At 43.2% G+C, this 18,282-nt stretch overlaps 2 protein-coding genes across 2 annotated transcripts in view; both read right to left on the minus strand.

Moving 5' to 3' along the window:
* Positions 1 to 3,114, minus strand: part of LOC118429289 (tripartite motif-containing protein 2-like) — a 6,891-nt gene extending 3,777 nt beyond the window's left edge. Inside the window, exon 1 of the mRNA XM_035839770.1 lies at positions 2,308 to 3,114. Coding sequence (XP_035695663.1) covers positions 2,308 to 2,826 — 519 coding nt within the window. The 5' untranslated portion in view covers positions 2,827 to 3,114. The remainder of the gene's footprint in view (positions 1 to 2,307) is intronic.
* Positions 3,115 to 8,275: 5,161 nt separating this feature from the next.
* Positions 8,276 to 17,192, minus strand: LOC118429291 (GATOR complex protein WDR24-like). Its single transcript, XM_035839772.1, has 5 exons — positions 17,175 to 17,192; positions 16,665 to 16,813; positions 15,053 to 15,061; positions 10,491 to 12,230; positions 8,276 to 9,677 (listed from the first exon to the last, which is right to left on the minus strand). The coding sequence occupies exons 1-5, from the start codon at positions 17,190 to 17,192 to the stop codon at positions 9,509 to 9,511; spliced, it is 2,085 nt and encodes a 694-aa protein (XP_035695665.1). The 3' UTR covers positions 8,276 to 9,508.
* Positions 17,193 to 18,282: the final 1,090 nt, after the last annotated feature.

Raw genomic sequence — 18,282 nt, forward strand, 5'->3', positions numbered from 1 at the left:
GTATGTGCGTGCATGTGAGAAAGAGAGAGAGAGAGAGAAGCATTTTCATTTAGATATTCCCATTTCTTATATTATACCTATACAAAGAAGAATGAATGTGAGTCAAACATACAACACTCGGCACTCGGAAACTTAAATTTGATCAATCATTTTGCCATTAGCACTTAATCATCTGTATACAACTATGTATGTATCATTGAAAAGCCTGTTAATTACCCTACAATGATGCCGAATTTTGTCAAAATCTTGTAGTCACAAATCGAACACCAAATCTGACAACGCGAGTGAGTCACAATATAAGCTAATGTGCCGAAAGTTCCCTGCCAACGCATGTATTGTGTTGCTCACGGCAGCTCACCATGATAAAGCTAATGTTGCAACCCGCCGTACGTGCAAATACGTGCTGTCTACGTGCCAAAACGTGGGCAATCTTTTTGGATCCGTAAGCGTACGAACTCGTAGGGAATCCGACGGATTTTGGAGCACGCAGACACACCGTAGAACGTTACATACAGGCAAAACTCTGTGTGCCATCGGGCTGCGGATTCGCCCCCCGTACGTACCAGTACGAGCGACGCACCTGCCCTGTACAGCCTGAACGTTTTCTGAAATACGTGGCGGACGTGGCCTCCCAAAAAACGTACGGACAAATTGCACGTACGGCGGGTTGTGTCCTTAAGTAGCCCTTGTGCTCAACCCATGAATGTGCAATTATAACAACCAAGATATCATTGTAGGCTTTCCAACTGGTATTTGATTGTCGACAAAATCAAGGTTCCTAAATGTTTGCGCCAAGTTTTGATGCATACTGTTCCCAGATAGAAAGAAGGGGGGAAATGATAGAAAGTCAACAAAAGCATTTTGTCCATAACCTGAATGCTTGCAGACTACTAAATGTCATGCTTTCACATAAACATAGTTCCCCATCAACCATGCGAACGTAACCCGCACGCACAGCGTATTACCCTGGGCGATATCACAGGCATTTCTAGAAGGCAGTGATGCGCAAAATCTGACCCGAGGACCTCTTCCCTGTGAATGACACAACGTCCTCCAGAAAACATGATCTTTTCCCATTGGAACCAATACTTTGTGCCTGAAGGAACATGGTTCTATATTATTATACTGTCATCACAATTTCGGACAGTGATAACATATGATTCAATAAAGAACGTCCTTATGTCAATGATTATCTTAAACACGTGACATCTTTGTGAGGGCAACAGTAAACCTTTTGAAACGCTGAAAACCTTACATTACCTCGGTTCCCATTGACCTGCATGGGTGATAGACACGTGCGTTTGCCAACACCGGGGTTATAGGTGGGCTTAACACTAGAACATACACTCAGGTATACATTTTTCCCAACGCAACATCATCTGCCGGCGTGAACTGCGTGCATGGCGACCAAATGTCAGCTTGATATCAATTTAGACGTGCGGATTAGCGCTGACATTCAGCTAGTCACTTCATTCTTCACGTAGCGCTCCACTCCTTCCGGGGCGTCAAACATTAACACGTCCAACTTCATATTACGGTTTTATATCTACTAGGCATATGCACAACCACTAAATAATGCACCTGCGCTATCAGTGTACAGTTAAGCTAAGGGCACAACCCGCCGTACGTGCAAAAACGTGCTGTCTACGTGCCAAAACGTGGGCAATCTTTTGGGATCCGTAAATGGTAAGTACCGCATCCGTACGAACTCGTAGGGAATCCGACGGATTTTGTAGCACACAGACACACGCCGTAGAACTTTACCTGCAGGCAAAACTCTGTGTGTCGTGCGTTGACGTACCCGCTCCCTGCTCTTGCCAAGTCGTTCCCACGTTTTGGCACGTAGACAGCACGTATATATTTGCACGTACGGTGGGTTGTGCCCTTAGCTTTAAGTAGCCCGATACAGGCGCTGCGCTTTTGTTGGTACATGCTTGGTACACCTTGTACGCATCGGCCTTCGTAGTTTTTAGGGAACGCCCCCGACCAATTCTCACGGCCGGACAGAAAATTTTAGAACACATATTAATCAGTGCTGCAGACTAGTCCAGTGGTACTCGAAATGCAAATTCAAAATACCAAAGAGCCGTTAGATAGTTTCCTTACATTCTCAAGAACCGTCCTACTATGATTTTCATGTAGTACGATTTTCAGTACTGGTGAGATAATGACAGAAACGACCCTTGAAAAGTCACCCACTTCGACCTTTTCGTGAACAGAATCTTTATCATATCCATAACTGTCCCCAGAACATCCTCAATGTGCTGTCGTAGACCTTTCGTACGACGAACGTGACAAGACCCTTACCTGTTTCCTGATCTTCTGTTTGACGTCCTCCAGTCTGGCGACCTTGTGCTCGTTATGATCTCCCAGAAGACACTCCTCGCAGATGGGGCGGTCACACCGCAGACAGAAGTACCTGAAGCCCTCGTGCAGGTGATCGTCACAGCTCGTGTCCTCCAGCTGCAGCAGCCGCTTGTTCCTCAGCTTCTCCGTCAGGACACCCGGGTCGGGACTCATCATCTCCGGCTTCTCTTCTATCGCGGACACTGTGTGGATCTTCTCGCTTTTCAGACGATCAACGTCGTGATCTTGTGAAGAAACAGAAGACAGCACAGAGAGCCTGCCGAGATTGACAGGTCTTCGGCAGGACGGGCACTTAAAGTTGGTCCTCCCCCTGCCGCGGGAGCATTCCTCCAGACACGTCTCGCACAGGACGTGGTTACACGTCATGGTGAAGGGGTGTTCGGAGACTTGTTGACAGACAGTACAGGATTTCGGCGCGCGGGCCCAGCCGTCCCACATGATACTCCGGATGCCAGCCATCTTGTGTCCCGCCAAAATGCCGGAGGCTCCCAGGCCTACCCACTTTCACTTATGGCGACAACTTTCTCCTGGGGTCCTTTTCAACAAGACTGTCGATGCCGTCTTTCCGTCACGACGGTCCGTATAGTCGCAATGAAGCAAACTGCGTGCTAACGATATGGACCGACTCAGAATGGCAAGCTTGCGAACAACAGTAAGATCATGCATATACCAGAGTAACGTAAGTAAAAGACTAACTCGGCTTAAACTGCGTCAACAGTCAAACCTGTTCATCAAGTACACCACGTGACTGGCAGGGGTGAACCCTCGGTGTACCGAAAATACGGAACGAAAAGGAACGAAAAGGAACGAAAGTGAACGAAAAGTAACGAAAAGGAAAGTACCGAAAGTGCGAAAAGGACGAACGAAAGTGCAAAAAGGAACGAAAAGGAACGAAGTATGAAGCAAAGCGAAATAAAATCGATGGGAATATAAGATAACGGTACTCCCGTTCCTTTTCGTTCCTTTTCGTTCTTTTTCGCACTTTCGGTAGACCCTGAACCCTGGGTGTCAATCACTCGTGTAAATAGTGTACTACCACGATGACTGAAGTTTTTACATAAATAACCACCTAATTGTACATATATAGCCACTTTATTGTACATATATACCATCTTTATTGTACATATATACCCACTGGATTCAGTACAGGTCGTAACAAAAGATACATGACATACAAAAAATGAATTTACAATACACAAGAATCTTATTCTTTTACGTGAATTCGACTTCTTCTCGTTTTTTGTGATGTTGAAAATGTATTAACAGCTGTGCTTTATAAGTAAAGGTTTGTCTAAATTCATAAGAAATATAAATTTGTCCATATACTTAGTTGTATGAAGTAGTGGAACATGGGTTCTATCAGTCTATAGAGTTCAGCTCTCTCTTTCTTGTACAAACTACATTCTACTACAAAGTGATGTTCGTCTTCTAACTTATCTAGATTACAATATCTACATATTCGTTGTTCTAGAGGAGTGCGGTTATGTCCCCCGGGTTCAATGTGTAATTTGTGGCAACTGATTCGTAGTTTTGTGACGTCCGTCCTGTGCCGAATATTGTCAATATCCAGGTATTGTTCTACATTATAGGTTCTACCACGATACTGAAACCAGTTCTTCTACATCTCTTCAGTGTCATAGTGGATACTCTCCGTCTTACCATTTCCAAATGCATATCAAGTTACTTGAGTAATTGATTTTTAACTTTGAAATTGATGCAGAAACAAAGGAAATCTGATCAACTTAAGTTAAAAATTTCCTTTGTTTCTGCATCAATTTCAATGTATTATATAACATTAGAAAATCTTTCCCAACTTCTTACGATTGTAAATTTGTGGAACGAGCACCAGGCCTGCTTACGTCAGAGGGTCACAAAACCGAAATTTACCGAAATTACCCTGTTGAAGTCAAACACTCAATTCAGCTAATTTTCCCCGTCGGTATTGACTTGTGAATGAAGGCAACTTAAAACATACACACAAACGCTACCCAAAACATAACCTTCTTGGCGAGGGTAATGAACGGGCCACTGTTACTCTTTATTCAAGCAAACGATTTGACTCAAGTGGTGTTCCGTCCTAAGTCTGTACTCCTGCATCCTGGCGGTAGTCTGCAATGGTCCTTGCTCTATGTGGACGGGCGGTCTATAATCTTGCAGAATGTTTTTTGGTCCCATATGAAAGAGGTAAGACATTGCGACTGGGTGGACAACGGTGTCCCTATCTCACCACATTGAGGTTGCCTTGGATGATGACGAACCTTGTTTTCTTCCGGCGGTCATAAAAAAAATTAACTGATCATTGACACCCGCGCCCATATCAACAGGATAGTGCCGTGTTGAACACAAGCAGGGAGGTTTTTGTGTGACCCAGTTAGGTAATGCTTAGGTCACATTTCCAAACCGGGGCCCGGTCGGGATGTTTAAAGAAACGAAAAATTAAAATGTATACCTAGAAATATACACAAATTCTGCCCATGAATGTTGACATTTTGATGTCTTTTATATTATTATACTATACTTTTCTACTATCATTCTTTCCCTCCCGAAAGCTGGCCGGTCGGGCCCCGGTTTGGAAATGTGACCTAAGCCTTAGCAGGCCTGGTGCTCTTTCCACTAGTTTACAATCATAATGAGGCGGATATCATTATTTGAAAAGAGGATCACACACGTTTTCTATTGATATATAATACATTGAAATTAACGCAGAAACCATCTAAATATGATCTACCAAAGTTGACATTTCAAACTTTTTGTGCCGAGTTTATAGAAAGAAACCTTTGTTGACACAACAAAAGTACTATACAGCGACTTTCGTAAGGTCTATTACAGTGACTTACAAGTACATACTAACTCTAATGGTTTACCCCAGGATGGCAGGGACTCACCTGGCCCTAACTTCATTGACGTTGTGCAGGTGAGTAATTCAATCAAATTTTAGCCAATCAGCTAGCCTGATTAAATGGCGTCCTATCCGAATATCTGCCCTATTTTACTATTTTACAAAGGAATGTGACTGAGGGAGTGCATACATAAACCAATGAGGTTATATATCCTATACAACTTGTTGCATAAACGGGGGGGGGGGGTTAAAACTCAATTTGGTTGATTATACAAAACGGCAAAAGTACATGTTTTGAGTGGATGTGCTTTTGGACTGGTGTAATTTGCTATTTTACATGGGGTGCGCTGGAAGAGTCCATTCTTGCAAGGGGACATTTTTCAAGTTCATTTTTTTTTCTGGACTAGGTTAATTACGTAAAAGACATTCGTTTGAGTGGAAGTGTTTTTGGACTTCTCCATTTCGCATGTGGGTGTCAGTTGAAGAGTCAATTCTCCCACTTTTTCTTAGATTTAAGTTGGACTTTATATACTATGGCATTCTTTTTCTGTGCTGAGGTGTTTTTGAAGGATCCATTAAACCTGAAGTGCCATTGGATGAGCTCATTCTTGCATGGGGTAACTTTTTAAAAATCCATTTTTGGATCGGCCCATTTTTGCATGCATATGAGGGAGATAGAGTGAAATCAATGTTTGCTACCGAGCAAATATTGGCTTTTATAGTTTCAAATCTTATTTCACACACACACACACACACACACACACACACACACACACACGTACACACACACACACATTAATTTCCCAAAACTCAGAGAATCAAGAAGTACACATTTAATGTGATAGCCTCAGTTGATAATATTGAATCTTACATGCTGTATTCTTAGAAACATGTGGCTACTCCTGCCAGCCTTGTCTCATACCAATGAACATGATGTTGGGGTGCTTTTATGAATCACCAAGTTGGTGCTGGAAGGCAAAATTGTCACCTTTTTAACTTCCCGTTTCTGTTTCCAACGACCTTCTTAGGACGGTAGTAAAAACATCACACTTTTGCCTTCAAACATCTGCTTGGAGACTATATTTCTACTACATTAAGTAATATTTTTCTATCAAAATAAAGCAATCTTGCCCAACTAGCAGCAAATTCTGTACGAGCCAAAGACCTGGCTATACTTCTGTTTGCAACAGTTGTGCATTGTAATGCATGTGGTATTCAAACCTGTCAAGTGTTTGTGCCGAGTTTAATTAACAGGTAATATACAACATGTAATACTGCTAACTTATAATACATGGGTACCAGAACCTATATCTTAAGGTGTAAAACCTTTGGACTACCTACTATCATTATTACATGTATTTTTATATACAGTTTTCATATATGTATATTAAACATATACTTTGATATACATATGTTCATAAAGTTTTCACAGTTTGTTGTTGCAGAGCTTTTCTTCCTGTCATTTACCTCACATTACTGGTGCAACATCCAAGTGGGCAGAGTTCAATCCCGAGTTGTACCAAAGAATTAATTCACCGACCTCAACACCATGCACTAGTTGTTGGAAATTTTACCTGCAATCTATGAACTAGCCATTTTCTGCAAGCACCCAAGCCACTATCCTTACCTTTCTATAACCTTTTCGAATGAAGCTTTTACTATCTTGTAATACATTCAGCTACTTTCAATCCAAACTTCTGTATGCCGTTGCATATATAGCTGAAGTATAGTTTATAATACCTGGCTTGCATTTCTCTAGCATACATGTAGTTATTGATATTTTTCCAGCAATCTGAATTGTTTGCTACATATGACAGGTTTCAGGTGGGTACAGTATTTTCTCAATCTAATGAAACACTTTTCAAATTTTTCAAACAATTCAAAACGTGCTACTAGCCAAAGTCAGGGTACAACCTTTTTTGCAGTTATCACACTGTAAAGGACATAAAATACACCAAGGTAGTGTTCCAGGAATGGATGCAAAATCATACATGTTGTTTTTGTGTACAATATTCCTAATCTATTTTGAGTGAATTTGTAACATGTGGTAGGAGATTAACAACATTTAAGAGACAATGCCGGTGGGGATCACAAGATTTTTACAAATTTAAGACGTTGTATCGAAGTCTTTCATTTATCCATCATCAATTGAACTTATGTGGTTGAAGATGTGGGCAAGATGAGGGCAAGGTGTGCATACTTTTGGAGTTGGAGTTTTTCCATATTATTAGTCCTATAGGTTTGTCTAAGACTTGCCCCAAATCGGGGTGTGCCTTCTGCTTGGAGTGCGTACTTAAGTTGAGAAAATACAGTGCCTGATTTTGTATTAAGGTTTATGGTACTGTAACCCTTAATCAAGCTCATGGTAGTGCTATGTTGAAAATCATTACACTGCAAATATGCATTTCCACTGCTAAATATCACCTGAGGTGAAAAAAACACATGATTCAATGCAAATTCCCCAGAAGTTGAGAAAATTTGGTGCCCTTGAATAAACATTGTTACAACAGCAATGTCCCAACATCCGAATCAGGTATTCGAGTTTTCTGGCGTGCGCAAAGTATTTTCGAAATATTCTATGAAAGCCTGTGTGATAAAACTTCAAGCCTGTGTGGTACATATAGAATACGACACGGTGTATTCTGTATCACCCAAGGTACCAGCCCGACGGATTGGATCGCTCGACAGCCGAAGGCCCGCGGGAGGGCTGGGACCGAGGGTGATGCGGAATACACCGTGTTGTATTTTATTTATGTCATACCCACCTGAGAAAACCCATGTTTTGATGCGAAATGCGCCAGAAGTTGAACAAATTTGGTGCCCTCGAACAAAAAGTGTTGCAACAGCAATGTTCCAACGTCCGAATCAGGTATTCGAATTGCCAACCGTGCCACACTTGGCCCGCTCGAAATGGTTCGATTTACTCGAAGAAAGCCTGTGTGATACGCCTTTTGAACCTGTGCAATACGGAAGTTATGGCCCGGTCCAGAACACCCGTATCGAACGTTTTCGCGTCACAGGTATGACATAAGGCTTTTTATCACATGATCCGGAACACCTGTATCGAACGTTATTGCAGCCGAGGTATGACATAACTTCAAATACAATGGATAAAGGCCCTGCAAGAATAACTGAATGTCCAGCAATTGAAGCCCTGTGCTGTGTTGATCACGTGTACTGGCAGCAGTGGCCACAGCCTGCAGGACATTGCTGGTTGGTGCGGAGTGTTGATCAGGTGTACTGGCAGCAGTGGCCACAGCCTGCAGGACATTGCTGGTTGGTGCGGAGTGTTGATCATGTGTACTGGCAGCAGTGGCCACAGCCTGCAGGACATTGCTGGTTGGTGCGGAGTGTTGATCAGATGTACTGGCAGCAGTGGCCACAGCCTGCAGGACATTGCTGGTTGGTGCGGAGTGTTGATCAGATGTACTGGCAGCAGTGGCCACAGCCTGCAGGACATTGCTGGTTGGTGTGAGTGTTGATCAGGTGTACTGGCAGCAGTGGCCACAGCCTGCAGGACATTGCTGGTTGGTGCGGAGTGTTGATCATGTGTACTGGCAGCAGTGGCCACAGCCTGCAGGACATTGCTGGTTGGTGCGGAGTGTTGATCAGATGTACTGGCAGCAGTGGCCACAGCCTGCAGGACATTGCTGGTTGGTGCGGAGTGTTGATCAGATGTACTGGCAGCAGTGGCCACAGCCTGCAGGACATTGCTGGTTGGTGTGAGTGTTGATCAGGTGTACTGGCAGCAGTGGCCACAGCCTGCAGGACATTGCTGGTTGGTGTGAGTGTTGATCAGGTGTACTGGCAGCAGTGGCCGCAGCCTGCAGGACATTGCTGGTTGGTGCGGAGTGTTGATCAGATGTACTGGCAGCAGTGGCCACAGCCTGCAGGACATTGCTGGTTGGTGTGAGTGTTGATCAGGTGTACTGGCAGCAGTGGCCGCAGCCTGCAGGACATTGCTGGTTGGTGCGGAGTGTTGATCAGATGTACTGGCAGCAGTGGCCACAGCCTGCAGGACATTGCTGGTTGGTGGTGCGGAGTGTTGATCACGTGTACTGGCAGCAGTGGCCACAGCCTGCAGGACATTGCTGGTTGGTGCGGAGTGTTGATCACGTGTACTGGCAGCAGTGTCCGCAGCCTGCAGGACATTGCTGGTTGGTGCGGAGTGTTAATCATGTGTACTGGCAGCAGTGCGGAGTGTTGATCACGTGTACTGGCAGCAGTGCGGAGTGTTGATCATGTGTACTGGCAGCAGTGGCCGCAGCCTGCAGGACATTGCTGGTTGGTGCGGAGTGTTAATCATGTGTACTGGCAGCAGTGGCCACAGCCTGCAGGACATTGCTGGTTGGTGCGGAGCCACTCCTGGATGTGGTGGATGTGTCCACCATGGCTGCAGCCCTGACACCACACATACAGGCCCTTCACCACGTGATGACACACGGAACAGGTGTTCACCAGCTTCTGACATCTAGGAAAGGAAAAACAACAGCTTTTAAAATCTTACCAGTCATTCAGGTCATTCTGTCTGAACTTCTGACTATGGGACCATAAAAAAACACTTGAAAACCTGCTTGACACAGGCTATACGTGTATATAACTATGCTTACAAATGAGGCACATTCAGTTCAAGTCCAATTGGCTTTGTGAAACATCTACCATACAAAATATACCCAAAGGCCATATCAATTTCATTTCTTGGCACTCAGATTTTTGCATGAAACTCATGGAGCAACCATAGAAAATATACCCTAAAGCCATACCAATTTTATTTCTTGGTTCTCAGATTTTTGCATGAAAATCATGGAGCAGGTAGGCAAGGAATAAAACAGAAAGAAATGCACCTTGTGATAGACCCAATCGCTACCACAGGTGGCACAAAGCTAACAAACCAATCTGGGTAACATCTTGTACAATGAATATTCAATGGATTGTCAACTTTTAATGATTAGATAAATTTAAGAACTAGGCAGGCAAGGACTTCCTACAACAGTCAAAATTTGACTTGAGCATTTTGCTAGATTCTTATATCTTTTTTAAACAAGTTTTAACAAAGAAGTCAACATGGTGAGGCCTGATGTGATGAGTCAAATACTGTAAATGCAGAAATGTTCGCAGTGTTATTATGTTTGCAGTTTTTGGGTTGCCACTTCATTGCGAACTTAAAACCACCGCAAACAATTTTCCATTATATGGCGCTACCGTGAACTTAAACCACAGCGAAAACTCCATTTTCCCGCTAACGCAAAATCAAATCCCCCCAAATTAACTGCATCTACAGTACCTTGTACAGAGCCAGCCTTTCTGTGTCAGAGGCTTGCTGCAGTGGTTACAGTTGGAGTGGATGGAGGTGGAGTTCTGGTTCAGCGTCCCCACACTCGGAACTCCGATCAGGTAGCTCAGCTTAACGATCTCCGTGGCGACCATCCACAGTTTGAAGCAGCCCAGCATGTCCACGTACGACATGAGCCAGTGTTCCTGGATCTGTTCCTCTATCTGGTCCTTCAGGTGATCTCCCAGTACGATCATGACGGACACCGTCATCTGTACGTCCCCCTGCTGGGCGTAGTGGTGCAGCATGTCCACCACCAGGGGGGACAGCAGCCGGACGTCCAGGAAGGACGGGTTGGTGGGGGTCGGCGTCAGAACCGTCCCCTTTAGAAACTTCTCGTTGCTCAGACTGACCGTTTCCGATTCGTTGATACTGGTGGGGGAGTCCGGCCTGTCCAGTTCCTCGGGGGAAGGGTTACGGTCGATGATTTCGTGTCGTGGCTGAAACGCCTCCCCGGGAAGAGTCCAGTCTTGTATGTGATCCATGTTGGGCAGACTGTCGTAGTCGTTGTAACCCCCTCCCCCCTCCCCGTCACCAAAGAAGAAATCTCCGTGCACATGGGTGAGGTCGGCGTGCGCGGGATTGTCCGTGGCTGGCGGTTGCGGCAGCGCTGACTTGGGCTCGGCATCTCCTGGCTCCGAGGGATCTTTCTCCTTTGTTATACCGGTTGGCTCCGCACTTTTGGCCTCCTGCATGTCGGTTACTGTTGATGTCTCATTGTGCTGGGATAGTCTGTCCAGTAGATCACCCTGACCACCAGTAGTGGATAGAGACACTATCCTACCCAGACTAGGACTGGTGACAACACCTTTGTCACTTACTGCACCCAGTCCAGCAAAGATCAGCTTCAGCATGAGCCAAGTCTGCACAATTTGATGTCTCCCCAGTTGGCGTGCCACTTGTGCATTGTGTTCACACAGTTCTGACAAGGGCCGACCAGTTAAACAATAGTTTTCTGCTGTCTTCACAAACCAATCCATTGCTGTAGGATTCTCCTGGTTTCTGTTTGTAAAAACGCTCAAATTGCTGTTCACAGAACGGAACTGTTCGGTTGGGTCCGGATTTTTCCGGAAGAAAGACGGAAGCCGAGTGGAGGCATACATTCCAGATCCTCCCTTACCCCTGGCTCCGCCTCCCAATGCCTCACTCGCAGCAAACGAGATGTCTCCTCTCACGTTAAAACACAGTCCCATGGGGTTGGCGTGGTCAGCGGGGCGCTTAGCATCTCGGAAGACATGTTGGTACACCGTGCAGTCCTTGGAACAAGACAGAAAGATGTGGGGATCCTGGCGCCACGTGATCCCTGTTGTCACGTCTCTGTGTTCCTCAAAGGCTGCGAATGGGATGTAAGGTCTGCGTATATCCCAGATGTTAATGCTGAAGTCTACCAGAAGGGAGCAGCTGGCTATATGATACCTTCTCTGTGGTCGCCATTTGATCCGACCGACCGAGGCAATAGTCTGCACGCAGTGCACCTCCTGTATCTGCTTGTAGGGCACCACTTCCCACACTTTGATGGCCTTGTCCCTCCCGGCAGTGGCCAGCCACGATTTATCGTCGGGATGGAAGTCGCAGCAGAAGACAGGACCGCTGTGCGCCGTGAAGAAACGCTCGGCCTTGTCCGGTCGCCGCAGGTCCCAGAGTAGCACGTTGCCATTCTCATGAGTAGATGCAAATGAGAAGTAGTAGTCCCTGGAATGAATGAAGAAGTCACATGATATTCCCATTCTCTCAATCATTTTTCCAACAGTATAAAAAAACGGGGTATGTTACATCATGTATGTTGTTGGTTAGAATAAGTGTTATTCCCACCATATAAACTGTACAAATAAAGATAACTGGAAATACTATGTTACTGTTTTCTGAAATATGTGACTCATGAAACCAAGCCAGCATTCTTTTATCTTGCCAAGAATTTCATCACAAGAACTAAGTCTTTGTTTGATGTATAATCTTCAAGTTTGATGTATAATCTTCATGCCCATTTAATTGTATTATTATTTAATAATTTGTAAATTTTGACGGGGAGGAGAGTTTGTATAAGCCACATGGCTTTTTTCTCCCCCCTTGCACGTTCTGTTGTTTTCTATAATTTTCTGTATGTTATCATTTTTTAAAGTGCAAAATAAAATCAATCAATCAATCAATCAAAGTCAATGCTGATGCACCTGTACATGTATCACTGTAATTACTGATTTTTCTGTGTGCTTTCGTGTTCACGGTTTTCACAGTGACGACTGAAATATGAACAGTATTAGGCCAACCAACTTAATGCATTTATCATTTTTCTTCAAACTTTGAACTTTGCTACCAGGGACCCCCTCAATGTTGAAATGTTATTATTTCTGTTGTGTAACATGAGTAAGCCACTCGATCTCCCCAACCCCTGACTTTTGCAAAAGTTTTAAAAATCCGAGAAACAACAAATAAAATTGGTGTGGACTTAAGAGGTTGAAGAAACAAAATCTTATAACTAAGTGTCACAAAAAAAAGTGCATATGGATGACAAGCAACAATTTCCTGTGCCTTAGAATTGCTTTGAATCAGAAATTGAAAGCTTTTATTACAATACACATTTCTTTGTGAATATCATCATTGATGAAAATGGATAAAGAAATCATGAAATCTGAGATGATTAGAATAATAATGAGACCACATGACAGCACATCTTAACAGAGAGGTGCTTGACAAAACAGATATGAAATAAAGGGATGATAGACATTTTGTGAAGGTGCTATTGAAATTGAAGAACACATACATGTACTTAACAAGGAACAAGCAACACTATAATTAGGAATGACAGTCTAAATCTGGAAAACATTCATTTGTTTCTAGTCGATTGACCAAATGAATTCTACAAGTATGAAAACTATGTGATGTAATACAGTCAAACCTGTATTAGCGGCCACCTTTATTTGCATAACTGCCACTTGCCCATAGTGGCCACTTTTTGTCGGTCCCTTGGATTCGTAATGATTAAGAAATAGGCTTAGCGGCCACCTGTCCAACGCGGCCACGGCCACACGATTTCCGGTCCCGCAGGTACAAAAACACTGCCGATTACGGCCACGCGGACCGCTGATCTATGTTTCGGCACGCGTTCGGCCATATACAGCGGCCGTATCGTCACCCTACGCCGGATTTAAAACCTCTTTGACTTATTTTCAAAACAAAACTTCGTAAACTGGCGCTACCCATACCCGCTGACAAACGAGGTCATATAAGGTCAATAGACGACACCAATATTACAGAGGTAAATAGTGTTAAAGTTACGTTCTAATACACTATCGCTTAGGTTAATTTACATCACAAAAATTTCTAAATAAATTGTTACAAAGACAAAATGATATGAACTTCAGACTATGGTGGATCTTATTCTTACATTTATTAAGAGATAAGTCTAAAATGACGTGACTTTTCTTGTGAGTACCACATTAGCATAATGGGCGAATCTGACGTGTGAACGCGAGCGGGAACACACGGACGGTGAAGTATCAAAGGATACAAGACGAAAGATCAAAGAAATATGACGATACCGGTCTCTTCAGACAATATCAATTGTAGAACATTTAAAACTTTTTATAGCTTTTGTTTTCTTAATACATATAGTGTAAAAATTATTGCAGTACATGTACAGTACTGTATTATGTGAATAAAGATCAGTGGGTACTAAAACCATATGTAACTTATTGCTTGTGGTCAATTAATTAGCATATTCTCTATAGTGGCCACCTCTCTATAGTGGCCAATTTTGACCAGTCCCTTGAGTGGCCGCTATAGACAGGTTTGACTGTAAAACGTTAAAACAGACTGCAGTTTCAATGTCAAAAGTAGCTTAACAGTTCCCTAACAGATCTGTATGACATATGCTATATCAAAGCCTGCTACATTGCATCAAAAATTGATTCCAAATAAGTCCCCCAGTCTTAACAGAAAAGGAATATGAATGCCATAATTGTCAGTGGCTGTTTCTGTACAGCTTCAATCACTTATATGGATGTATACAAATCTAAACTTTTTTTATGAATTGACTGTAAAATGTACGATGAAAAAAGCCATGCTCATCCACCTCGAAGAATGTACCCCTCCTGTTACCTTTATGCAACGTAAAACGTAATCCCTGAATTACTAAAACAAGATCAGCCCCCTACTAGTATATGTACATGCAGGATTGTCGTACCCTTGGCACTCAACATGCTAAAGATTGTCGCCGCCACCACTGAAAAATAGTTATTGTCACATCCACGTTTTGATAATGCCAATAATTTTGGGGCAAAACAAGATAGTTGAATCTTGTGTTGATTACAGTTCAACTCGTTTAGGAGCCTGGTGAGTCAATGTAATTCCTGATCAGATTTGTAATCAGCAGGGAAAGTTTGGTGCCATTCATAATTACAATCACGCAGGCCCTCTTTTTTCCGTCCATCATTAGCAAGTCAAATTAATGACAGATAGAATGACGGACACTGGTTAAACCCTGGTTTGATAGCATGCCAAACAAGTGAAAATGGTACCTTATGACACTGGCACAGAGGTAGGCACAGACACAAGGAAAGAAACAAGAAGAACAGTTGTTCAGTAGGAGACAAATACATTACATGATGCACATGTACATGTACAGATACAATTATAGAATGGAAACATTGGACAGTGCTCCCATACTCACTCACTGAATGCACTAAATGCGGCGACCTGACCAACGAAATCAATATAAAAAGATGACACCGCCATCATCAAATCTCCTAAATATCTTTGACATCTCTCCATAAAGTTTCTTTTGCGTACATGGTACGAATCAAGCGTTTTGAGTGTTCGCTCGTATGCCACCTTCAAGGCCACACAGGGCAGGAAAACAACGGCAACAGTATGAAGCTTTATTTGTTATGTGTACGATAGTTGTTGTGTGACTGCTTGGAGGGATACTAGCTACTGAAAAAAGTACCAATACGTAGTGATATGTAACCACAGTGATTCAGCACTACCAACATTATTGTTAAAATTTCAAAGAGCAAAAGATGAATATTTTGAAAGCAAATAATACCTTTGTGCATGGACTTGGTTTATTTCCATTTCTGATGAGCATAGTCAGTGGCAGCAAAAATGGCATACTTACATTGTATGCATAATAAGATCAGTAAAAAGTCTGCCATGTTAGGGCAAGTTTCATCTTTGGTCACCCCCATTACTATGTAACTGTTACATATATATCAACCTAAAAACAACTTAAAAAATAATCTTCTTACTAGTACTAGTAAATAGTAGCACAAATGTCTACTGTCTTTACAAATTTGCTGTATTTGCCATATTCTAGGTGGGATAATTAGGAAGTCTCAATGAAAAAAGTTCTGTTATGTTAAATACCTTTGCATGTTATGTTAAATACCTTTGCATGACACATGTACTGTACAACTTTTTTTTAACTTTTAAATCAATAAACCAGAAAAGTGCCTGGCAGTCTAACAAGACTGATCAGTATTAGTTACACTACTGAATACGTTTGCCTTCTTTGTGCTTTTTTTTGCTGTTTTTGATACTGCAAACATATGTCTTCCATAACTACCACTAATGGAGGAAGGAAAACAGAGAATGAAGAGAAGTAAAGAGACAAATGGAAAACCAAGCAAGAAAAAAAAATGATAGGAACTGGACAAACAGAAAACTATATCACACTTGTCTATGTTATCTTCATCCACATGTATGGAGAGATGTATACTGACACTGCAATAAATGCCATAAATGACATTACAAAAACAAATCAATACTTGAATATAAGTTCATCTGTGATGGTAGTCAACAATATGTTACAATTTTAAGACCATATATCCGTACACAAAAGGTAGCACTTACCAACAAGCTTTCGATCAGGCCTCTGATCCTTCTCAAGTTGAAATGACCCAAAGCCTATGTCACAAATCCGGAACGGAAGTGTGACGTCAGCAAAGGGTCAAAGGTGCTTGGCAGTCGGAACAGTGAGCCGAGGGAAGTGTGACTTTGGCTTTGGGTCATTTCAACTTGATAAGGATCAGAGGCCTGATCGAAAGCTTGTTGGTACGCGCTTTATTTTGTGTACGGATACAAGGTCTTAAAATTGTGACATAAAAACAAATCAAGTGAAATGTACAGTACCTGTGTGGGTTGAACTGCACGTCCCGGACACTCTCGGACCTGCCGTGGAAAGTACTCGCACTCTCCTTTTTCCGCAGGTCGAACAGTTTGACTGTGCCGTCCTGTGAACCGCTGAGTAAGACATGCAGCTCCGTGGGGTGGAAACACACCTGGAAACAATCAGTTAGAATACAGTTACTGAGACATGTACTTATGATGAGACCCATCAAGTTCTGAAGTAATCATTTTGGAATAGAAGTACTCTCTCTTTGCAGCAAGGAGCTGAATTGCAAACATAAAACCTCATCATCGGTCGATGTGCTTACACACGACAGGGTTATACCGCCCTTTACGGGGTGATATACCCTTTTGAATAGCTGAATACAAGACGAGGATGCGCCAGGTCTCCCGTCCGGATGAATGATGTACTAGTAAATCACTATATATATAGCAGATACGAGACAGAGGTTCGCCAGGCCTCCATCCGGGTGATTTGTAGTGAATCACCAACTCCAGACAGATGATTTGTACCATCGCACACCGCACCATCGCACATGTGGGGTTCTTTAAAGGACAGCATCAGAAAATTTTCAATTCATTATTTTCCAGTAGTATACTCATTAAAAAGTTGATGTACGTCAATTTTTACATTCATCCGCCTAATATGACCCTGTAGACACGTTTGAACTTCGCGCTCTCCTCCTCTCCCCGCCGCGCTGGCCGATGACGTAATGGCCTCGTTCTGATCGTCGGAGATTGTATGACGTCACGGATCAGATCTTCTAGCCAGCCATTTTGCTCGGTAAACCTCGGTCCTCTCAGCGGTAAATAATCACCCCGCCATTCTGGAGTTCAGTCCGTTGTTGCTGACAATTACTTTCGTGGACCTGTAGGTCGCATTGTGAACTGTCTACGAAGCCATAGTCCCCGGGAGACTGAACATGAATGAGCTTGCCTGCGAGTAAACCGCGCGGCGACGGAACGAAATCAAAACAATGGTGGCGGGGGAGGTTCACGCACCGTGCCATTCTGGACTGTTATAAGAGCGAGTTCGGGTCAGTTCTTACCTTCTCCTTTCCGGACAGCACAGCGATAATTACACACAAGCTTCCACGAATTTTGGTTGAATTCACAGTTGTCCAACTGGGAGTGACATTAAAAAAAAACATTTTTTCCTCTGACAACATACCCTACATAGCGCTACATATCGAACGATCCCTCTTGAGCGCCGAAACATACATACAGCATTGTTGTTTTTACATACAACGCAGGCCGGCATTGTGAATGGCGCGAATGTCGGCTTCGTTTCAGAGTCCGTGATTTGTTTTGAATGAACCCCCAACAATCTCCGCCAAAGCTACATGATTGAAAAACCGGCCAGTCCAGATGATTTACCTGAGAAACAGAAAATAAAGTGAGAGGCGAGGCGTAACTCGCACGAATGTGTACAAGTTGCGGTGCTATCTGTTTTGGCACGAAAAGGGGGCCGTTCGATATGTAGTGCTCAAGGGTATGTTGTCAGAGGAAAAAATGTTTTTTTTAATGTCACTCCCAGTTGGACAACTGTGAATTCAACCAATGGAAGCTTACGTGTAATTATCGCTGTGCTGTCCGGAAAGGAGAAGGTAAGAACTGACCC

This window comes from Branchiostoma floridae, chromosome 13 (assembly GCF_000003815.2).
Source record: "Branchiostoma floridae strain S238N-H82 chromosome 13, Bfl_VNyyK, whole genome shotgun sequence".
NCBI lineage: Eukaryota > Metazoa > Chordata > Leptocardii > Amphioxiformes > Branchiostomatidae > Branchiostoma > Branchiostoma floridae.